The sequence below is a fragment of the Rhea pennata genome, chromosome 18 (genome assembly GCF_028389875.1).
Source record: "Rhea pennata isolate bPtePen1 chromosome 18, bPtePen1.pri, whole genome shotgun sequence".
Taxonomy (NCBI): Eukaryota; Metazoa; Chordata; class Aves; order Rheiformes; family Rheidae; genus Rhea; species Rhea pennata.
The window spans coordinates 3,881,329-3,901,922 of record NC_084680.1 but is presented as its reverse complement, the minus strand read 5'-3'; the positions used below and the strand labels follow the sequence as shown (position 1 = coordinate 3,901,922).

The window sequence follows — 20,594 nt, the reverse complement described above, 5'->3', positions numbered from 1 at the left end:
TCCCAATCCACTGCTCTTTCTCTCTCTTTCCATACCCAGCTCATCTTTGCAGCCCAACAATTCTGACCAAACCGTCCCCAGCACCGTTCAGGAACTCCTGACGTTCTAAATCTTGCATTGGTCCACAGCAGAATCAGGGATGCGTATGAGCAGATAGCATTGCATGCTTCAAAGAGCTGAAGACTAAATGACATGGATGCAGGTTTTCCCCCTGCTGAAAGCATTGCAGATGGAGAACAGCAATGCGCGGTCTCCCAAGATCCTCCATCAGAAGTCCCAGAACTCTGACAAGCTGGGAAGATTTCGGGCAGGACATGTGTGCAACAGGATGGGACTCTTGGAGTGGAAAAACGGGAGAAGCATGAAGAGACCAAGCACTTGAGCCACATACAAGGGAAAAATGCTTTGGAATTGTTTTAGTACCAGCAGTCCCAAAGACAAATACATCAGCTTATGCAGGAGCTGTTCAGCCCCAAGACCAAGCCTACTTTGCACTGACCAGCACCCAGTCCTCCACTGCAGCGACAAGCTGAACCACTCAGAAATCATGAGGTTTCCCCAGCCTAGCCAACAGGTACAAGAGGTGGGAACTCAGCATTTAATAGTCTGCATTTTTCTCCATGAATTTTTTTCCTAGTGAACAGTGTTCTTTTCCTGAACTCTTCCCAATTCTTCTGTAATTTTGAGACCGCAATATCAAAACTGCACACAATACTGAAGAAACAGGTGCATCAGGCACTTTAATGCTACAGTTTGACAGTCTGTTTTGTCCTTTCCCAGCTATTTCTTTCCAAGTAATTCCTAACCCGGAATTCCTTTTTTTGACTGTTGATAATTGTTGATAATTTGATTGCTGTTAATTTATGTCAAAGGATCTTGTTTCTAACTAAATGGTAATAGCATACTCAGAGACCATCAAGGCAGGCATAGTTTGGGTTTTTTAGCTTCCTCCTCCCAGCTCCAACCCATGCATAGTTTTACCTTTATTTGCATTGAAATTCATCCAGCATTGTCACCCAGTCATTCAGGATCAAAATCATTTGCAAGTCTTCCCTTTTCTCTTCATTTTTCCTCACCAATACTAGACTTAAATAATTTACTTTTGCCACTTAACTCATCACTCTTTTCTAGCTCCTTTACCAGTATGTTAAAACCCTGCACAGTCCCCATATCCCCTAATCTGAGAGTAATGCATTCTGACTGTGCTTTTTATTTACTTGTCCATATGAAGATATCCACATCAACCTACTTTCTCCAGGGGTATTTACGAGGGACCTTTTTGAGTCTTCTGAAAAACTATTCAGGCTGCATCAGCAGGGCTGCCATGTTCATGCGTAACTGGTACCTTTAAGGAACTCCAATGAATCAAAGAAGTTTGACACCCGTTACAAAAAGGAGAAAGTCTCCTCTCTAAAGAACTCTTCTGCCAGAATCACTGATCACATAACATCTTGCACTAATTAGTAGAAAAATGTCCTTAAGACAGCAAGATGCTTACTACAGTGTCATGGGACTTTTCAAAGGTCAGAGTCCCCTTACCCACTTCTCTTCTCCAGCACTTGAGTCAAAGGTTACACAAAGTTAGTACCTGTGTTATTTCATCCTCAAATCCTTTCAGGATGCCTGAGCAATACAGTTTGGTTCTGGCAACTTCTTACTTTCCATTCTGTTCATAGTTCTAATAAAACCCCTAACCTAAGTGGTGTCTTATCACTTTCTACTTCCTTCATCCCCTCCTCCCATTGCCCTTCCTCTCCCATTCACTAGGATCAGGATTACCTTAAGCGCCCATCACCCTTTTTTGCAGACCTTTTAGCATGAGCATCACCTTTCCTTCATTCCCTTCATTTGATGCTCAGGAGAAATCTTCCCATCAGGACCTCAGCTGCAGTCTGCCTTTCCTTGCATTTTGTTTCTCCTTGCAGCAACATTACAAACATTAGGACTATCCAAGACCATTTCTCCTGCTCAGTGCTGCAGAGGTGTTTAAACTCACTAAGACTCCATTTGGTAACAATGATTACTGGTAGTACATGTACAGGAAAACTGGCATGACAAATACCAGCTTTTTAAAAAGACAAGTAGAGGAGTCAATATTTATGCCCTTTTAAATAGATTACCTTGAATACAAGTATACCTTACACCCCATTTTGCCTTCATCAAAAAACTCTACAGTTCATTTAAAGCAACTAAATTGAATGTTTCTTTTAAAAATCACCAAGTATAGGAAAATTTGATTAGGTCCTGCTTGGCTTCTTCATACTTAAGGATGTATTAGGCTGCCTGAACAGAAAAGTTAGTGTCACTATGTATTAAGAGCCTTAATTTTACTATGTGCCTACCAAGAGAACTTCCCGCATGGAGCTTCTGAAGTTCTTTCTAATTTCCTAAGAGGTTTAAAGCCAAACTACAAAAAGCCATGTAAAGTGTCCACTACACTAATAAGTAAGAATTTCCTGGGCAGATATTAGAAACATCATATAACACTGGAAGTCCAGGACAGTGATTTTCTAACAAGCTGAATACAAGCAAGACCAACATTGCAACATGAAGTGGCAAAGTGAACTGTGATTGAAAATGAATTTGTTACAGCTTTTACAAAAATTTGTAAGCACCTATTTCACTAAGCATTCAGAAAAAGGCTGCATTAAGCATTCAGCATTTCACATTTTGCTACTGTGAAGTGAGACTAACACCTACTACTAAATTATCCATTTAGTTCTTCGGGAAACTCAATTGATACTCCTTACATTTCTAAGGGTAAGAAAAAAAAAACAAAACAAAACACCTTTTCAGATAATTCACTGTCTGAAAAGAAAAGCAGGCTTGCGGTCTGCAAGCCAAATTCTCCTCCCATATTGTTTTACTTTATACTTATAAAAATGTTTCAGAAAATGATTCAGATTGATATTTCTTTAAATGAATAAATAACCCAAATTATGAAATATTAGATCACTCAAACGTATCTGCATATCACTGCAGTATTTTCTGTGCTTACAGGGAAGCCTTGAAGGCAACCACATCCACTGTCTACTACCTGAGCTTCCCTAAAACTACCTCATATACAAAGGTTTCATAGCAAGAAAGCCAATTCTGTTTTCTAAAAATACTAGTTGCTTAAAGCATGATGTCTAGCAGCCCTTCTCTGAAGGAAGTGACACAGTAGCTTGACTACATGCACAGATCCCAGATGGCCCCTTACACTGTTCCAGTTTCTGGTACACTGGTTCCTACTGACTAGGTATTTCCAACAGCCAAGTGTGACTGTGCTCTGAAAGCAGCTGGAAGGGAATGGGAGAAAACTACAGAGCAGACAATGATTCATTCCAATCTTTACTTTGCTTTTTTTTTTTTTTTTTTTAATATAACTTCCATGCAGAGTTCTCCAGAGCAACTGCTGATGTTGGAGCCTGCCTCCTGGCCTTGGCACAGCCACAGATACTTTTAGCCACATGGGAGGAAAAGCTTTTGCTACATGACAGGTTTTTGTGGGACTTCTTTTAAAACTTTCAGGCCAGCAATGTGTTCTCATCTGAACATTACAGTTAATGAGTCCTATCAAGAATTTCTAACAAAAACTGTACATGAGTTTACAAACGTATTAACATATAAATAATGAGAAGCTTCCTGCCTGGAGCCTCTACAGTAGTCTTTTTGCTTGAGAATATAATACTGGAAGGGTAGACCCAATCCCTTTCCACAGCACCAGTCAGAGCTGGCTCAGTCCAGTCAGCTGTTGTGCTCAAGCATCACAGGGTTTTTCTTCTTCAGTGCCTCTGGCTTCAATAAGCAGTCTGTCATTACTGTGCAAAAGCAAGAGTCCAATGCCTTTGAGAAGGAATCCTGCTGCTAAGAGGCCTGTGCCACCCGGTCATCGTTCTGGTCCAAGCTCTTGCTGGAAGGTCCGTTTCTTCTCCCGACAGTGTTTCTTGTGAGCAGGCCAGTCTTTTTGCTGGCACTGTGACCCACAGTACCTCGCTACCTGGCATCGACCACATATGTTGAATTCACGTAACTAAGAAAAACACAAGACAGCATTAGTGAGCCTGCTCGGTACAAAGTAGCACCTCTACATCACTTCCCACATAGGTTTATGATCAAATCTGTTTTATCTGCCTATCACAATATGAACATCCCATCAAAAATTTCAGAGCATCAAAAGAATTAAGTGATTGCCTTAGTCTGATTCTGCAGTTGCTCTTGCTTAATAGGCTTAGACTTAGTGTTTGACAGCTTCACATTTGTTCTCATATGCTACTCTTTAGCCAGCTTAAGTTTTGTCTTCAATTCAGAAGTGATTATGAGGGCAGCACACGCTCAACTACTGCCAAATTTATGGTTATCCAAGGAGCTTTCTAATGCAAGCCCAAATGAAAGCTAACAGCCTTCCAAATGCAGGGCATTCCCCAAAAAGAGTACAGACAACGATTTTAGCCTACTCAGCATTTGTTAGCACAATGAAAGAAGTACCCCTCTTATCCATACATAAAGGCAGCTGCTTCACAAAGAGACACAGCTATTGGACATCTCATTCTCTGCCCGTCTTAATCAAGATTGTGTCTGCCTACAACAGAAAACGAGGATTACAGCTTTCCTCCCAGTTCTCCTCTGTGTAAAGGACACCCAACTTCACTTTCTTCTTAGGAAACGTCAGGCATGCTATTGTTTTGATCCCACTGCTTTCTCCTTCCTCTTATACAGCTGCTTGCTCCTTCAAGTTGTGTCTGCTAGAGATCTGGAATGCTTCCACCTATCTTTCCATACACAGTGCAGCAATTGCACTTCTCCCACCAAACCACTAGTTCATTTCTTGTTCCAATTCAAAATGACATTCTTTCAAACTGACAGCTAAAATCTCTGTATTTTTTATGCCTTGATAAAGCAGTTCCATATTGAATCCTCATAAAGGATTACATAAAAGAACAGATAAGAACCTAAATATGTCAGAAAAAATATCTAAAAATTTATATCAAGGAAAACCCAAGCTTGAAAAATGAAAACAACACACATCCCTGTTAAGAACTGCACGGAACACTTAAACTTCACATTTTAAGGAACACATGAGGAAGCCTGTGTTTTATTTTATTGTAGATTCTTCTGAACATACCTGTTTTTCAATCATTGTGCATGGGGGGTAGTGACATTCATAATATGTGCATGAGTTCTCTTCCTCCTCCACAACATCCCCATTAGCGTTGTAATAGCGTGTTACATTCAGTACAGGAAACTGCTCTTCTATAGGATCTGTAGGAAGCTGTTGGATTGCCAGCCAGTACAGACTTTGTTCCCTTTAAAAATGAGTACACATTTGGTTCATAAATTCATAGAAAGCACCAAGGGTAATTAATTCCAACTCACTTATAAGTTAGATAAAGTTAACATTGTATTTAACTTGTTAAGCCTAAGGCTATGCATTCTTTTCACATATAGCATCTTTCTAGCGTTATTTTAGCCTAAAAGCATAAAGAATATCTATCAAGAAACATTTACCTCAAGCAAAAATATTTATAAATTCCTTAAAGTCCATTCCTTGCTCTTGAACTCCCACAGACCACATGCTAGAATGGCATCACTGCCATTCATTACACCTTCTCAAAATCAGTTTAATAAGCTAGGAATATCTCCATCTTAGGCGTGCTGCAGGTGTTTCAAGAAAACCATCAAGTTTCTAGAATGATATTAAGTCCATAGGTCTCTTGCCAAACATGAATATGCTTGGGTTATGCCATAGAGAAAACAAATACATCCCAACATTAGAATTTTGATGCCTGAGTATGACAGTCGCAGGCTGGTAAAAACTTCAGACTGAATTTAGAGTACCCAAATACTATTACTCAAGCAGAAGAGAATGCAGGTTTACTGTTCTACTGTGGTGACAACGTCAAGCACAGCAGGGCCTCTGTCACACTATAGTTGTATTGTCCCTTCATAATTAGCACAAACAGTAAGCATTAACCTAACGTCCATGCAAAGCAGCTACAGTGTATGAGTCAAATTACCTAAGGTCAAAATAAAATAGAATTTCAGATATTTAAGCTCTTTGCTGGCTGAAGCTCACCCCCAGGTGGCCACCTCCCTCATCCCAATGCCAAATTCTGAAGTACCTTTGTTTACTGGAGACTTCTTCAGCTTTGGGTTTCCATCCCCAAGGAACAAGGCGCAGATTGTCTAGGCGGTTGTCCACTGTCACTGAATTCAGATGTACCACCTGAAATCCCGGAGCAATCCCTCCCCTGTGTCTCTCCCTGGAGGAAACACAAACAATTTGCAGTTCAGTGAATAAACAAAACTCCATTACTCAAAGCAGAGAATACCACCAGTTCCAGAAGATAAGCAGCCCACTAGTCTGCTATCTATTGTTGTTGAAATAGTCAAATAGTCACTGTAGTCAGTTGGTGATCCCAAGTTTGACGATGACTATTTCAGATATTACCAACTCCTAGAAGATTTGTTTCAGGCGGCCATTCCCATTATAAATGGGTTGACTCAAAAGACAATCACAGAATATTTTAACTGGAAGAATATTGCAAAGAAAGTTCCAGAAACTGGTATTCCGGTTTCTGTGAAAGCATCTAGGCAATTACTTTGTTCCCCAGAGCAGACTTGAAAGAAATTAATACGGTCAAATTATTTTAATAGGAAATTCAGACACATTTACATGCAAGTTTGGCACTGGTGTGAAATCAGCTTGTTATTTACTTGGGCTGTTGCTTAAGACAGGACAGAGGTTTAAACAGGGAGTAGGCAAATGCTTTTTAGACTAACTGTACATAACACACAAGCCTGTTGACTCTTGACCCCACAGTTGACCAAGAGACATCTGTCAAAACCTGCCCAAAACCAAAGTAATGATATTAGTAAGAAGGACAGCTGCATATTAAGTCCTACTGCTACTTTCTCTTACTGCCTTCTAACACTTATTTCCCATTCTAGCCTTCTTTCATCTCTCCTTTCTCTGCTATATTAAGTACCAAGTCCACTGACAAGCATCTGTATGCCTGGACAAGTCTCTATCATTTCTTGAAGGAACTCCCACATCACCTGGAGTTTAAAGCTAAGAAGGAAAATGTGTCTAGTACAAGTTTGTTATGCCAAAATCTATATTGAATTTACAGCACAAAGACAACATACTGGTAGCAACCAAGAAGGATAATGCAAGACTGACAGCTGAGTGTTCACTGAACATTTCAACAGTTCAAATGACTCATCAAATTTTAAGACAACACAGTTAGTCCAGGTTCAAGAAAAAAGCTGCTAGGATTTTTTTTTAATAAGTTCTAGCATTATCCAAATGAACAAGAAAATTCATTTCAGTGTGACTGAAAAAAAAATCAAAAATATAGTTTATTCAAATACATCCAGATATGGCCAAATTATGCATCTTAGGGAAAAAAACCCTGCAATTTGCATATGCCCCAGAACTCCCTAAAATTTAATGAATAAAATGCCTTTGGAGACACCACATGCAGCATCCACACACAGCTCATGGGCAAAGCTATTTTTCCTATAATGGCAACCCTGCACAATAACAGAGTATGGAGTTTCCTGTTAGGGTATCTTGCAGGTTCCATAGAACAGAGAGAGGCTCTCCTATCTGAAGATAAAAGGAATAAAAACCTAGGCTTGGAAAAAAAAGGCTACTTTTGAGTTATGTATATAGGAGGGCCTGCAAAAGGAAGCTAAGAACCCTGACAACTAAAAAAGAGAACCAAGAAAGTACATGGATCCAAACAGATGAAGGTGAACAAATTAGACAGACAGGAAGGAGTTACGGTTTTTTAGAGCAAGACTGGAACAAAGCACCATCAAGAAACATGGGATACATACGAACATGAAACCCAGGAGAATAAGTTCAGAACAGATAGCATACCTGTGGGAAAAGACTAAGACCAAGTTGAGAAACATTTTTTGAAAAGGACTGGATTAAAAAAAAAAAAAAAAAGGAAAAGAAAAGAAAGGAGTTTAAGAAAGGACAGAGCTGGGAAAGATAGGATTATTACAGATTGTAAGGGAGACTAGAAAGTTACAGCAGAATGGCATGTGCCTACCACTATTCCTACAAAGCCTGGATCTATACCAATGACCTCTCATAAGCAACTACTTACAAAATGCACTAGCAAACCAAGTCCATCCTCCTCAGATACTTTGCATAAACCCACAGAAGTCTGCTGTCAGTTTTTCTGTTACCTCAGGTGGCAAAGATTGCTTAAAGTGGACATGGAGGTTGGGCCTTGATGATGACCACTAAGCATTAACACTATACCACCTGATGGAGACAGCAGAATTACGCAGCACTAGCAACTTCAGGACAATCCCTTTTCCCCATGCATAAGGGAGCAACCTTTGAATGAACAAGTATGCCCTACCCCTCTCCCTAAACCTGTTTTTCACTTTAGTGTGCAACATGGACCATATCCAAAAGTTAGTGATAATTGTGTAATGTAGAATAGTCTCACAGTAGAACTTTGCCTTGTCCCTTGCAGAATAAAGCAGAAGAGAAATAGCCTCGCTAAGGCAGCCAACTCTCTTGCAGAGCAGTATGTTTTACCTCCCAACGCATGTACATGACTCAGTCAAAAGACAGCAAGATGATACTACTACACAGGAAACAGTGAGAAGAATGCAAGAGACCATGACAGATGCATTCTGTAGGTAGCTAAGCAGAGATACTCAAATGTGGCTTTGGAAGAGCTAATAGTCCACACTGAAAACACAGCAAGCACAAGAGAAGCAGCAGAAAGCTCTTCCTGAAAGAATATTTGCAGAAGAAAATGTATATTGTTCAGATAGCGGTTTCCACTTAGTACTGCAGTTCACTCTTTACAGAGGTCAGTAGGAGGGCCTGGGGAGAAGAGTGGGAGAAAATCCTGTCATTGCTGCAGCTTTAGCAGCCATAACCTTCCTATTTTGAAGGCTTACTGCCTGAACAGTGATACCTACTTAAATGTCTAGCTAAATAAAAAGCTTTACTTGCAAGAGCATCCCAAAACATGCACACTTAATTTATCTGAAATCAAAAGCACATAGTTGGTTTACTTTTTTTCCCAGTTTAAAACTGGGATGATTTGGAGGGATGGGGAGGGGAAAGAGGGAAGGAAGCTAAATTACACTCTCCTACTTGCTGTAATTCAAGTTCTTAGCATTTAATCTATCCAAGCAGCAAGGCTGGCAATGGAAAGAGCAATGACTATTGTTGCCCTCCCTTCTGTCTTTCAAAGGCTGCCAAAATCTTTATCTTCGCTGTTCTCACAGAGGAGATAGCCTTCCACTAAAATACAAGATCACTGTTTTGTTTTCAAACTGCCCCCACTTCACAGAAGCAAAAATGAACAATGTTGCTACTCTGTTTAGGAGAGCTAATAACTGCATAGCACATGTAGCCAAAAGACTTTCTGTAAATACTTGGGCAGGCTCAGTCAGCGAAGTATACTAACCTGAGTTTTTGTCACCTGGTAGATGAAGATCATACTAAAAAGTACACCCTTAAAGGGATCATACTAACTTTACAGAGACAGCTGAAATCCTCAGTATTTCCTAGCCAAAGAGTTTGCCTTTGAAACTTTAGAACTGCAGATCAGCTTGCATGACAGTTTACACCCTGCCTGTGTGACTTTCAAAAATCCCTATTACACATACAATCTCAGATTTTTTAACATCACTGCATGCTAGAGGCACTCAATTTGAATTACCTAATTGAACATTAGAATTATTTCCTAATGCAAGTAAAACAAACCAGAAGAGGCAATGACTGGGCTTTGTAATAAGCAGACAGTTGGACTGTCATCGTCTACACAGCCTTCAACAGTCAGCAGGAATAATTTCAAGGTACTGTTACTGCTACTTATAGACTGCAATTATTACTGTATGAGGTTCACAGTTAGCAGTAGCTGACAATCTGAATTACCCAGTATGTTAGGAAGCTGACTACAGTAATTTTCACTAACATTGCATGTGCAACAAGATTAAACATTAAATATGGATGCTAACTTGCACCTCTTAAGAAGCAGATTGTAAATAACAATAATAAGATGGAGTATCTGATATTCTTCCTGCCTCCCTCCTCTTGCACAGAGACTAATTTGCGGAAGAAAAAGTAACCTGAAACAATGAAGCAAGCACAGCTAACTCTTGAGCACTGTGACTTCTAGGTATAGTTATGAAACTGAATAGAGCACATGCTCCATTTCTCCAAAAAGGCTGTTAAAGATCAGAACTGCTCTTTCCAGCACTCCCCCTATTTTCTACAAAATTAAACTCAGGTCTCTTCAGGAAGAACATATCTAAAAAGAGCAAACTAATAGCTCATTAAATTAGTCAGTAATACTTACCTCTTACAACTGATTATGTCAGCCTCTGAGCGTTAACTACAAAGAATATCAAGCAATGATTCTTAAATATGGAATAGCAGCAGCTGATATGAAGTACCATCAGCACTGTTTCATTTAGCTTTCCAGAAGGCCGAACAAAAAATCCAAAAGTTTTGAGTTAAAGGTTTTATCTCTCTCCAGTACTCTGCCAACTTTCACCAGTGCCAGTGAGTTACATGCTTATCACAGGACAAATGGAACCCAAAAGGTCAGTCTTCATCAACTAATTCACACCCCCAAAAGGTTTTAATAGCAATTTTCAGATTTCAGCATTGTCTGCATGAATTATACTCACCTATAATATTTTTAGAGACTCAGCTCTTTAAATGGTCAGTGCAAAACAGAACTATAATAAGATCTAATGGCACCCACTATGTTGGGTTCCCAAATGAGTGTAGCTGCAAGCCTCCTCAGAGGCTGAGGAGGCTCAAAACACCACAAGCAGAGAAATAAACAACATACAAGTTGGCGGCAGCAAATTGCACCTTACCGAACCTTGAAGCATTTCTCTTCACTATACCTACCAAAGCAGCTCATGTAGCAGGCGGCCAGACCCCCTTCCACGATTTTTGTCAAATGCATAAGCAAATATTTTAGCACCATTTCCATCAGCATCTACTTCCATCCGAGCCTAGAGAAAAGGGAAGACTGTGACTGAGAACATGCAGCATGGAGTGGCAGAGCACATGCTTTTGGGGATCTACAAAAGACCAACATTTAGTATTTGGTTCCTACAGGCATAGGAAACCCATTATATAAGATACAGGTCATTTAACCTTAATGGAATTTCAGTTGTTTGAAACCTCCAAGAGAGACAAAAAAGCTCTGCTATTGTAGTTTATGAAGATGCAAGGGAAAAGGAAGAAAAAAGGCTTTGCACAGCAGCAGTTCCACTTGGACAAAGAACAACAACAATCCAGTTGTTAGCCTGTAAGGCCAGGATCCATTCTCTGCTCTGGCACAGATTTTATGTACAGCCATCAGCAAGTCACCAAGGCTTTGTTTCCAGTATTGCTTTACACCAATCTAATTAAGGTTGCTAGTGAAAGGAGAGGTCCTGCCCTCTTTTCTCCACTCAGCTCCATAACCTTGTGCAGGCACTAATGCTCTTGCTGTTCCCTGGGACAGTTTGCCACATAAGTTAGCACATTTCTCACCTTCCCTTAAAAATTATATATATTTTAAATTTATATATGAGTTTTCAGACAGAGATTTCTCTGATCCACCGCCTGCAGAGCCACAGAAGCATTAGTGGGGCAGAAACACAGCTAGGGGAAGAGCAAGTCCATTCCCTTCAGGGACAGTGTAGATTTTGATTGATCTGAACCTACTGTGAAACGAGACCAAGTCCTTGCACATCCAGCTTCATTTCCCTCCTCTACCATACAAATTAATTACCACAGAGGAGGAAAGAACAAACATAGTTTTTCTTGGTAGGAGCACTACCGCAGTACTTAAGCTTCTAACAGCAACTCTGCAGCACCCACTGTGCTGGGCACTAAGCAAAAAGTGATCCCCATTCCAAAAGAAAAAAAAAGTTAGTTTTAGAAGACTTCACAATAAAGAATTCTTTTCCTTTTTAAGTCTTTGTAGAATGAGACTCTTGATTATCTATTCAAAGAGAATAGATACCAAGAGAAAACATTTTTCTGGTCCCATAGTAAGTTAAATAAGGGATGTTTTCCCAGTGCAAGATTATGTGCAGAATGAAGTTTTTTTTAAGTTTTACACACCAAATAAGGGAAGAGAGATTATGAAAGACTTCAAAAAAATATACAAGTAGAAGGCTGAAACAAACCTATGCAACAAATTCAGTTAGTTTAGTGCTTGTTCACAAATGAAGAAATGGAACTCTTCTTGTTTGAAATTCGCACTTATTTCTATATTTTCAAACTTTTTTCCCCCCTCAAAGTAGAAAAGTTATTGCTTGTCAGTGTGCATCCACGAGCAGTTTTATTTAAGCATGCCACAAAGGAGGGAAAAAAAAAAGAAAAAATCATTGACAGATTGCAACTACTTCCACCCTCAGGAATAGTGAGCCAGCCTCACGGCAAAGACCCCAGAGGAGCTGCTGGACCCGAAGGACAGAGCAACGGGGCATCGCCACCCACACAAGCTAAGGGCGAGAAAGCAGAGGTTTTGCTCACACTCTTCTCGCTCACAGCGGAATAAAAAAGGATCTGGTATCGTGATTAGCAGACGGAAAAAAAAAAAATGCAGCCCGCCAAGGGAAGCAGTAACACAGCAGACGATGGAAGAAGCGAAGGGGGAGAAATAGGAGCAGAGGGAGGGAGAAGAGGGCATGGGGGAAGGGGGGGCGCCGGGGAGGGGGGCGGAGGGGGCTGGGCTCGGGGGGAAGAAGAGTGGGGAAGAAGAGCGGGCACGGGCGGCGGGATGGCGGGGGGAGCCGGGGCCTCTCCGCCTCACCTCGAAGGAGTAGCTCTCCACCAGCGGGATGTCCTGCTCGTCGATCAGCGTGTACTTGGTCTGAAACACACAGCGCGGCGGCCGCCGTCAGCGGAGCGGCCCCGGCGTCCGGCGCGCCACCGGCCCGCGCCTCCCGCCCCCGGGCCGGGCACGGCGGGCAGCGCGGCCGCCAGCGCCGCTCGCGGCCGCCCGGCGCCGCCGGCGGGGCCCGCGCCCCCCGGGGCGGCCGCTCCGCTCCGCTCCGCCCGGCGCGGCCGAGCCCGGCCCGCTGCGCCCGGCCGCGCCCCCCGCGCCCTCAGGCCCCGGCCGCCGCCGCCGCGCGCTCACCTTGCCGGCCACCCGGCCGAGCCGCACGATCCCCAGCTTGAAGTCGGTCATGGCCGGGCCGGGCCGGGCCGGGCTCGGCGCCGCCTGTGCTCGCCCCTCGGAGCCCGCGAGCGGGAGCGGAGCCGCCGCCACCGCCGCTGCCACGCGCCGCCGCCTCGCGCACACCCGGGGGGGCGGGGCAGCGCACCACCTCCCACCCGCCGCCGCCCGGCCAATGGCAGCCCGCGCCGCCGGCGCGTCGCACCTACTACGCGGCCGGCGCGCCCAATCGCCGAGCGGCGCGGCGCGGGGTCACGTGGGGGCGGGCGCGCGCGCGCGCGCGCGCGCGCGGGCTCGGATCCGAGGAGGGCGGGGGGGGGAGGTGCGGGCGCTGACGTCACGTTCGCGGGAAGCTTTGTGCCGCCAACACGGGCAGAGCGCGAGCGGGCCGGGGGGGCAGGGCTTAAAGGGGCCGCTCCCGCCGCGCACGGGGCGCCCGGCCCGGCCCGGCCCGGCCCCGGCGCGCCGCCACCCGCGCAGCCTGTGCCCGCGGGGTCTGGCGGGCCCCCGGGAGGCGCCCGCTCGCCCCACCGGCAGCGGTCAGCCCCATCGCTGCGGCCGTGCCGTAACCCGGGGCGTCCCGTGGCCACGCGGGGAGAAGACGCCCGTGCCCGCCGGGGGCATCGTGTCCCCCCTGCGCCTTCGTGCCCGAGCGAGCTGGGCGGCTCCACCGCTTGCGTTAAAAAGCTGCACCCCGACGGGGGAGCGGGGCCAGCGCTGCCCGGGCCGGGAAGCAGCGCGGCGGGCCGTGTTTTCTGGCCCTGTTTGGGAAGTTAATCCCCGTTTGCAGCTGCCTCCAGGCGTGTGAGGCGCCCGAGCCCCCCCGGCAGGACAGCCGGGGCCGGGGGCTGAAGCGCTGTTCGGGGCGGCCCAGCTGACGCACACCCAGCCCTAGGGGTTAGGCCCGGCTCAGCCCGCAACGGGGGCTCCAGCTCCAGCTGCCCCCGAGCCCGGGGCACAAGCCTGCATTTCCTGCGCTGAAAACCCCCAGGTGCCCAAATTGCCAAACGCTTGGCCCCAAACTCTATCCCAGGGGAAGGGCAGGGAAAATTCTGGGGCAAAAAATGCTTGCGAAGATGTTTCCTGCAGAGAGCAGAGCAAACAGAAAATGACCCGTGTGTTACTAGGAACAAGGAGAAACCCCGCCGGTGCCGCTGGGGGGGCCCGGCCGTCGCCGGGCTTGCCGAAACGGGCAGCTCTGCACAAACTTGCGTGCGGCGTGGAGAGCGCCTGGGGCGGGAGCAAGAGCCCTGCCACACCTGGCCCTTACCTTCAGCGAGGGGGTTTTCAAACACATTTTGCTCTTGCAGGGCTCAATCTGTGGCTCCATCAGCTGAAGCGACACACAGTCCTGGCCAGCACGAGCCAAGGGTACCACTATTTATTTCCATGATATAACTGTGATGAACATCTGAATGGCAGTGACAATTCCTGGCACACAGAGCTTGCTCCTTCTTTCACAAAATTTATTTCATTAGAAAAAAAGGACTTGCAGAGCATTCACTGCCAGAGATCTACAGTCACAGCTAAGGAGCAGCTAATGGAGACAAATGTTAGAAATCTGAAGACAAAGCTCGACCAACTTTTTCATTTCTGCAACGGAGCAATCACCGGGAAGAGGGGCAAACCCCAGCTGCTCCCAGCTACAGCGCTGGGCTGGGCAAATGGCAGAAAGCTCTTTGGAGCAGTCCTTCATCAGCTGCTGACCCTGCGCGGTTGAGGGAACACCTAGCCCTGCCGGCGCTGCCCCGTGCGTGGGGGCACCGGCCCGGCTGCGTTCATCCTGCCGGCTGGGATTAAGCAAACCTTTGCATTAAACCAACCTTTGCGACCTGCTGAGCAAAAGTCTTTCCGGTTAACGAGAAAGTCAAGCAAATAGCTGACTTTGAAGCAAAACATCTACGGGGTAACAGGAGCACCTGGTTTTGAGAGCCTTTACGGGAGAAAAATAAATCGAACCTCGGATAGAGGCAAATCAGCTGGAAAGGAACGGAAGACATGCAACGAATCAATTAATATACATGCGGGATTAGCAGGGGGCGCGCTTCGTTTTTGATAACCGGGGCTCTCCGGTGATCGGGGCCTGCTTTTTAAAAGAGCAAAATAGCACCGAGAAGCGCACGATACTGCTGTTGTCCGGACCCAGCGGTTCAGTGCTCGGTGCGGGGGGACCTCACTCGGGATGCGAAGGGCTTCAGCTTCTCGTGGCACCGGCTCTTCTGCTTGGCTTTAGGAACGGGAATCGGGGTCTCCCCGGTTGGGAAGGGACAGGGAGAAGAGGAGACTGTGCAGGCTGGGGAAGCAAACCAGAGCAGCACTCGGGGCCGACGTGTGCCGGCGACGCGTGGCCGCCCTGAGGGTTTGCTTCGGGGTGGTTGCGGAGCCGCGGCCCCCAGCCGCCGCCGGCCGAGCGCCCGGAGCCCTGGAACGCGCCAGCCCTCACAAAGCGCTGTGGCGAGGTCGCCACGGGCGAAGGGCCCCCGCGCACGCCGCGGAGCGGGGCCCCCATGGAGCACGGCCACAAAGCCACCAAGCATTTGGCCAGCTACTACCTGAACGGCTGCCAGCACTGGAAGCCGCCGTTTCCCTGCCAGCTTTCCCAGCGCTGCTGGTAATTCTGGGCTGCGCGAGGCAGAAGCCGAGAGCACCGACTGGGCAGCGCCCGCCTTGCCGGCCCGCCGCGTCCCGCCTCGCGCTCCCCGCGGGGCTGCCGGCCCGTGCGGCCCGCCTCGCGCTCCCCGCGGGGCTGCCGGCCCGCCGCGTCCCGCCTCGCGCTCCCCGCGGGGCTGCCGGCCCCCCGCATCCCGCCTCGCGCTCCCCCCAGGGCTGCCGGCCCGCCGCGAGAGCCGGGCGCCGCCAGCCGAGCTGAGCCAAGCCGCGCTGCCCCCCTGTTTCCCCGACAGGACCCCGCTGCCCGTGACGGTTCCGCTCTGCCCGCGGCTGCGGCCGGAGCCGAGGGCTCCCGCCTGTCGCGTCTGCCTGGATCGCCTGAAGCAGCCGGGCAGGAGGCGCCACCTGCTCCTCTGCTTGGAGGCCCGCGGCGGAGGTGAGCCGCGCAGCCTCCCGCGCTCTCGGCGCGAGGCCGACGGCCGCGTCCCCCTCGGGCCCGTCCTTCTCCTCGGGGCGCCCCGCGCAGCCCCTGGAGATCGCCTCGCCTGCCATGCGGAGCGCGGGGCGCCTGCCCCATGTCACGGCGCTCTGTGCCCTTCCTCCAGGCCGCCCGGCCTCCGCGTGGAGCCAGCCGTCCCCCCGCGTCGGCGGTGACGGCCCCGGGCCTGCCGCCGCCGCAGCAGCCCGCGCGGGGGACACGCTTCTGCCGGGTACACGGGGCGCCCGTCCTCCTGGGAACGGCCCCCCGCTGCTGCCGGCAGCGATTCGCCCTGGGCTGGGAGCGGCGGAGCTGCGAGGACGCCCCAACGCGAGAGGTTCGTACCGTGGGGTGCCGCTCACTGGCTCGGCGGGGAGAGACGGGTCCTGGTCCCGCGTGGACACCCCACCAGTAGCAGCTCCCACCCGCTGGCCAACGTTGGACCTGGCCCCTTTCCCCCCCCCGCCCTTGACTCTCCTTAAAGCTCACAAAGCCACCAGGGTGAAGGGCTCCTCAGAGGAGGGCTCAGTGTTTCCCAGTTTTTCCTTCTTTTCTTCTGAAGGTGCAGATCAAACTGGGAAAAAGCTCTGGCTTCAGCACAAAAACCCATTTGTCAGGATGATGGATTTAAAGAGTGAAGTCAATGTAAGTTGTTACTATCTTTAACAAGCCCTTTGCCGCCTTCCCAAGAAGCCTGAATTGGAAAAAAATGAATCACTGGCAGGGTAGTACCACCCTTTTCCCAGTTGTTTCCAGCTCTGGCAAGCAGGAGAAAACCCACAGTGTGTGTTTGCCTGGAGTAAAGGACAACCCAGGGTGACCACAACACTGACAGCTCCTGAGCCTCTCAGGGTACGCACCAGAGAGGGTGGGGGGTCCTTAACAGCCGCATCACACACTTTAAACATGTTTATGCTAAAATTGCTGCTGAATGAGATGGTGTAATCCTCCGCCACCCAGGCTGCTCATTTCTACCCTCAGGCAATACAAGCATTTGTGCAGCTTTATCATAAAATCACTGCATAATTTCACTTGGAAGGGACCCCAGCCGTCTGCTGAACGCAGAGCCAACTTCAGAGCTAGACTAGGTTGCCAAAGCTGCATCCAGTGGAGTTTTGAATATCTCCAAGGATGGAGACCCCACTAGGTCCCTGTTCCACTGTTTGACCACCCTTATCACAAAGATTTTGTTTTTCCTTTTATCTAATTGGAATTTTCCTTGTTGCAACTTGTGTCCTTTCCCTCTTGTTCTTTCACTTGCACCTTCAAGAAGAGTCTGGCTCCATCTTCTCTAACTTCTCTTTGAAGACAAGAATCTTCTCTTACTCTTCTGTCCTCCAGGCTGAATAAACTCAGTTCCTCTCCTTTGCACACAGCATGCTCCAGCCTCCTGACTGTCCTTGTGGCCCTCCGCTCAGCTCTCCAGTTTGTCAAAACCTTCCTTGTACTGGAGAGTACAGACCTGGTCTCAGAATCCAGATGTGGCCTCTGGAGTAAAGACCTGCTGGTTATGTTCTTGCTAACACAGCCCAATATGCAGTTGGCTCTCTTTGACACATGGTCAACACAGAACTGTTTCCTAACCATCAGCCCCCAGCCTGTACCACTGCTTGGGATTATTCTGTCCTAGGCCAGGACTTTGCATTTGTCTGTTTTTAATTTTATCATGAAACAGATTGGAGGGCTGATTTAAAATAAAATCATTTTTGCTAGTTTAAACTGAATCCACCTCAGTTTCCCAGTATGGTTTAGCAGGTGCTTAGGATGGCACAGAGAAGCAGGGAACACCATCAGATGTTGATCCAGATGGTACCAAAGCAACATCCCTAGCTTGAAATCTAATCAGCTCCCAATCCAAGGAATTAAAGATGGCGAGTGACTGGGATTTCAGCTTTCCTTTTGACTATTGTTTTCCCTGGTTGCCTCAGAAAAAGCAGGAGAAAAATCTAAAGAGAACAAAGCCATGAGCTCTTCTGCTTTCTGCTTCTACCAGCTAAACAAGCTGCAAAAGAGTTCTGCATTGCCTGTGTGCAGAGAGCCCAGGGCAGGCAAAGGAGCCAAGATGGGCCAGCAAGAGCCCTGGACCATGAGCAGAGCTGCCCTAGACAACACTCCATGCTGTAGAGGAGCAGACACTCCCAAAACCATTTGTGGGAGAAACTTTGTGGGTTCTGCAGGGAGCTGCTATGCACTGTGATTTCTGCGGCACATTTGGGTTCAGCTTTGGTCACTCTCTCCTTAGGAGCGGGGAGGGAGGTTTGAGCTCCTCTCTCCACAGAGAAGATGAAAACCTTTCTCCACTAGTCATGGGCTGGGATGCGCCATATAAAAATGCCTGCCATGGTTGCTCACTTTGATAAAAACAAATTTCAGTTAAAAATAAATAAATAAAAAAAATCCTTCCCCATTTCACTACAGCCAGCCCTCAACTTCTGGGGCACCCAAACGACCACAGCAGCACACCCAAGTTTCATCAGGAAAGAAAGGACAAACCTCAATCTCCTCAGAAAAAGTGAGTGCACTGGTCAGCCCAAATTCCTCCACATGCCTGTCCTCCCTCCAGCAACCACTTGCTCTCCTCTGAGCTGTAAGCTCAGCCTTTCTCCAAAGATCCTGCCAACTCTTACTGTTATTTGTGCATCTCACTTCTGTCTGTGAGCAAAATGAGAAATTTCAGAATTGTTGCTTTATTAAACATCTCAGATGAGACAGCAGGACCATGGAAGACAGACATGATTAGCAGTTTCTTTTGGCAGGCCTCACATTTTGAATCTTTCAAGGACAGGCTAGGATACTTCTCATGTTCCTTCCCCGGTGTCCACCTTCGTGAGGTTTAACCTGCTTTGCTGCAAGCCATTTTAACACAGAAGCAGAACAGACATGAACTTGCAGACTTGCCAAAGCAGCAGTTTATTTGTTGCCGAATTACATGCAGACGCAGGTGATTTCTAAAGATCCCACTGCTAACATAACATGCATTTTATGCTAAGATACCTTCCTAGGGTACGACTGCTGTGTGCCAAAAGAGGCAACACTGAAGACTCAGCCCAAGCCAGTAGATCCACACCTCTGGTTTAAGCTAGAGCAAACAAAGATTTAGCTTCCTCAAATTGGTTCACAGTTGCTTAGCATCTTAAGTAGCCTTCAACTGTAACTGCTTAAGAATTGCAGAGTGGTTTGTACACTGAGGAGTAACATGTTACTTGCATTATTCTAGAAATGAACATTACTAAACAGTGGTCAGCACATGCTGCAAAGTAACTTCCTGGAAGCCTAACCCAGCTGCCACTGCACACCTTCCCACTTTGACTTGTGCTGAGATTTGGAGGCTTGAGATTTTTCCTCTCTCATTTCACAGGAGCTCCAGGTCATTCAGCACCTAGCTCGTATGATACAACTGCAGCCTCTTCCCAAGCACAGCCAACTTCACCTCCCTGCTATATTGGCTTTTTTCTGCAAGAGAATCTGATACATTCAAACCTAGGTAAATAATCAAGACCCTCTTTGATGAGTTCTACCATCCCTGCCAGTTCCTGTACCACACTCGTCCCTACACTCTCCAAAAAATAGTAGCAAAACCCCACCACACTTCCTAAAGTGGTGTGCATTACATCAGTGGGTGTCCTGTTCGCTAGGGTAGAACATCAGCCAGGAAATTTTACTTTAAGGCTGAAAATACTGACTAAAAGGAACAATTTTCAGTTATTTGCAGCAGTGAAGAGGCAGTGGTAGGAAAAAAAAAAAAAGCTGATCAGCTACTGTCACTGCATTGTAGAGGAGAAAAAAAACATACCTTGCAGAACATTATTCCGTGTACTAAAGCTAATATAGCTCGGCATCTTTAGAAGAACTTGAGTCCATCTTCCATTGGAAAATACAGCTAAATTAACATTGCTGTCTAGGGCCCCCCTCTGGAAGCTCTGTTAGAAGTAGCCAGCAATCATTATACCTTTGTAAACAGTCAAGCATTCTTAACACCAGCATAATTTCACTTCCAATAGAGCTTTCCACAGCCTCTTCCATTGCACTGTGCTGCCCCAACAGAAAATAAAAAAATAGAACAAAACACCCCAAACAGCTTTTGCTGGAAACAGAACAGTTTCCCCAGTGTCTCTGAGGAAACCATCAGTATCACTGTAGCAGGTAGACAGTTCTCAGGTTTGAGACCAGAGTATCAAACAGTCTCTGAAATGCAATGATTTCCCAGCATCAGGCCTGAAACACACAGGAAACTCCCCAGAAAAGTTGGTTAAGTATATAGTAGCTGAGCTTAGAAGATCCTAACACTTAACTGGAGGAGGTCATTTGGATTAGATCCCTGTAGATGGTGCTTGCAGGTCCCTTAC

At 47.0% G+C, this 20,594-nt stretch overlaps 1 protein-coding gene across 2 annotated transcripts; it reads right to left on the bottom strand.

The window, feature by feature from the left end:
* Nucleotides 1-715: 715 nt before the first annotated feature.
* Nucleotides 716-13,283, bottom strand: ZMYND19 (zinc finger MYND-type containing 19). 2 transcript variants are annotated; one of them, XM_062591194.1, is made up of 6 exons: nt 13,122-13,283; nt 12,795-12,854; nt 10,892-10,998; nt 6,105-6,245; nt 5,108-5,288; nt 716-4,015 (listed from the first exon to the last, which is right to left on the bottom strand). In XM_062591194.1, the coding sequence occupies exons 1-6, from the start codon at nt 13,170-13,172 to the stop codon at nt 3,872-3,874; spliced, it is 684 nt and encodes a 227-aa protein (XP_062447178.1). In that variant the 5' UTR covers nt 13,173-13,283; the 3' UTR covers nt 716-3,871. The 2 variants fall into 2 exon arrangements, with proteins under 2 accessions (XP_062447178.1, XP_062447179.1); XM_062591195.1 differs by lacking the exon at nt 12,795-12,854.
* Between the last annotated feature and the right edge of the window lie 7,311 nt (nt 13,284-20,594).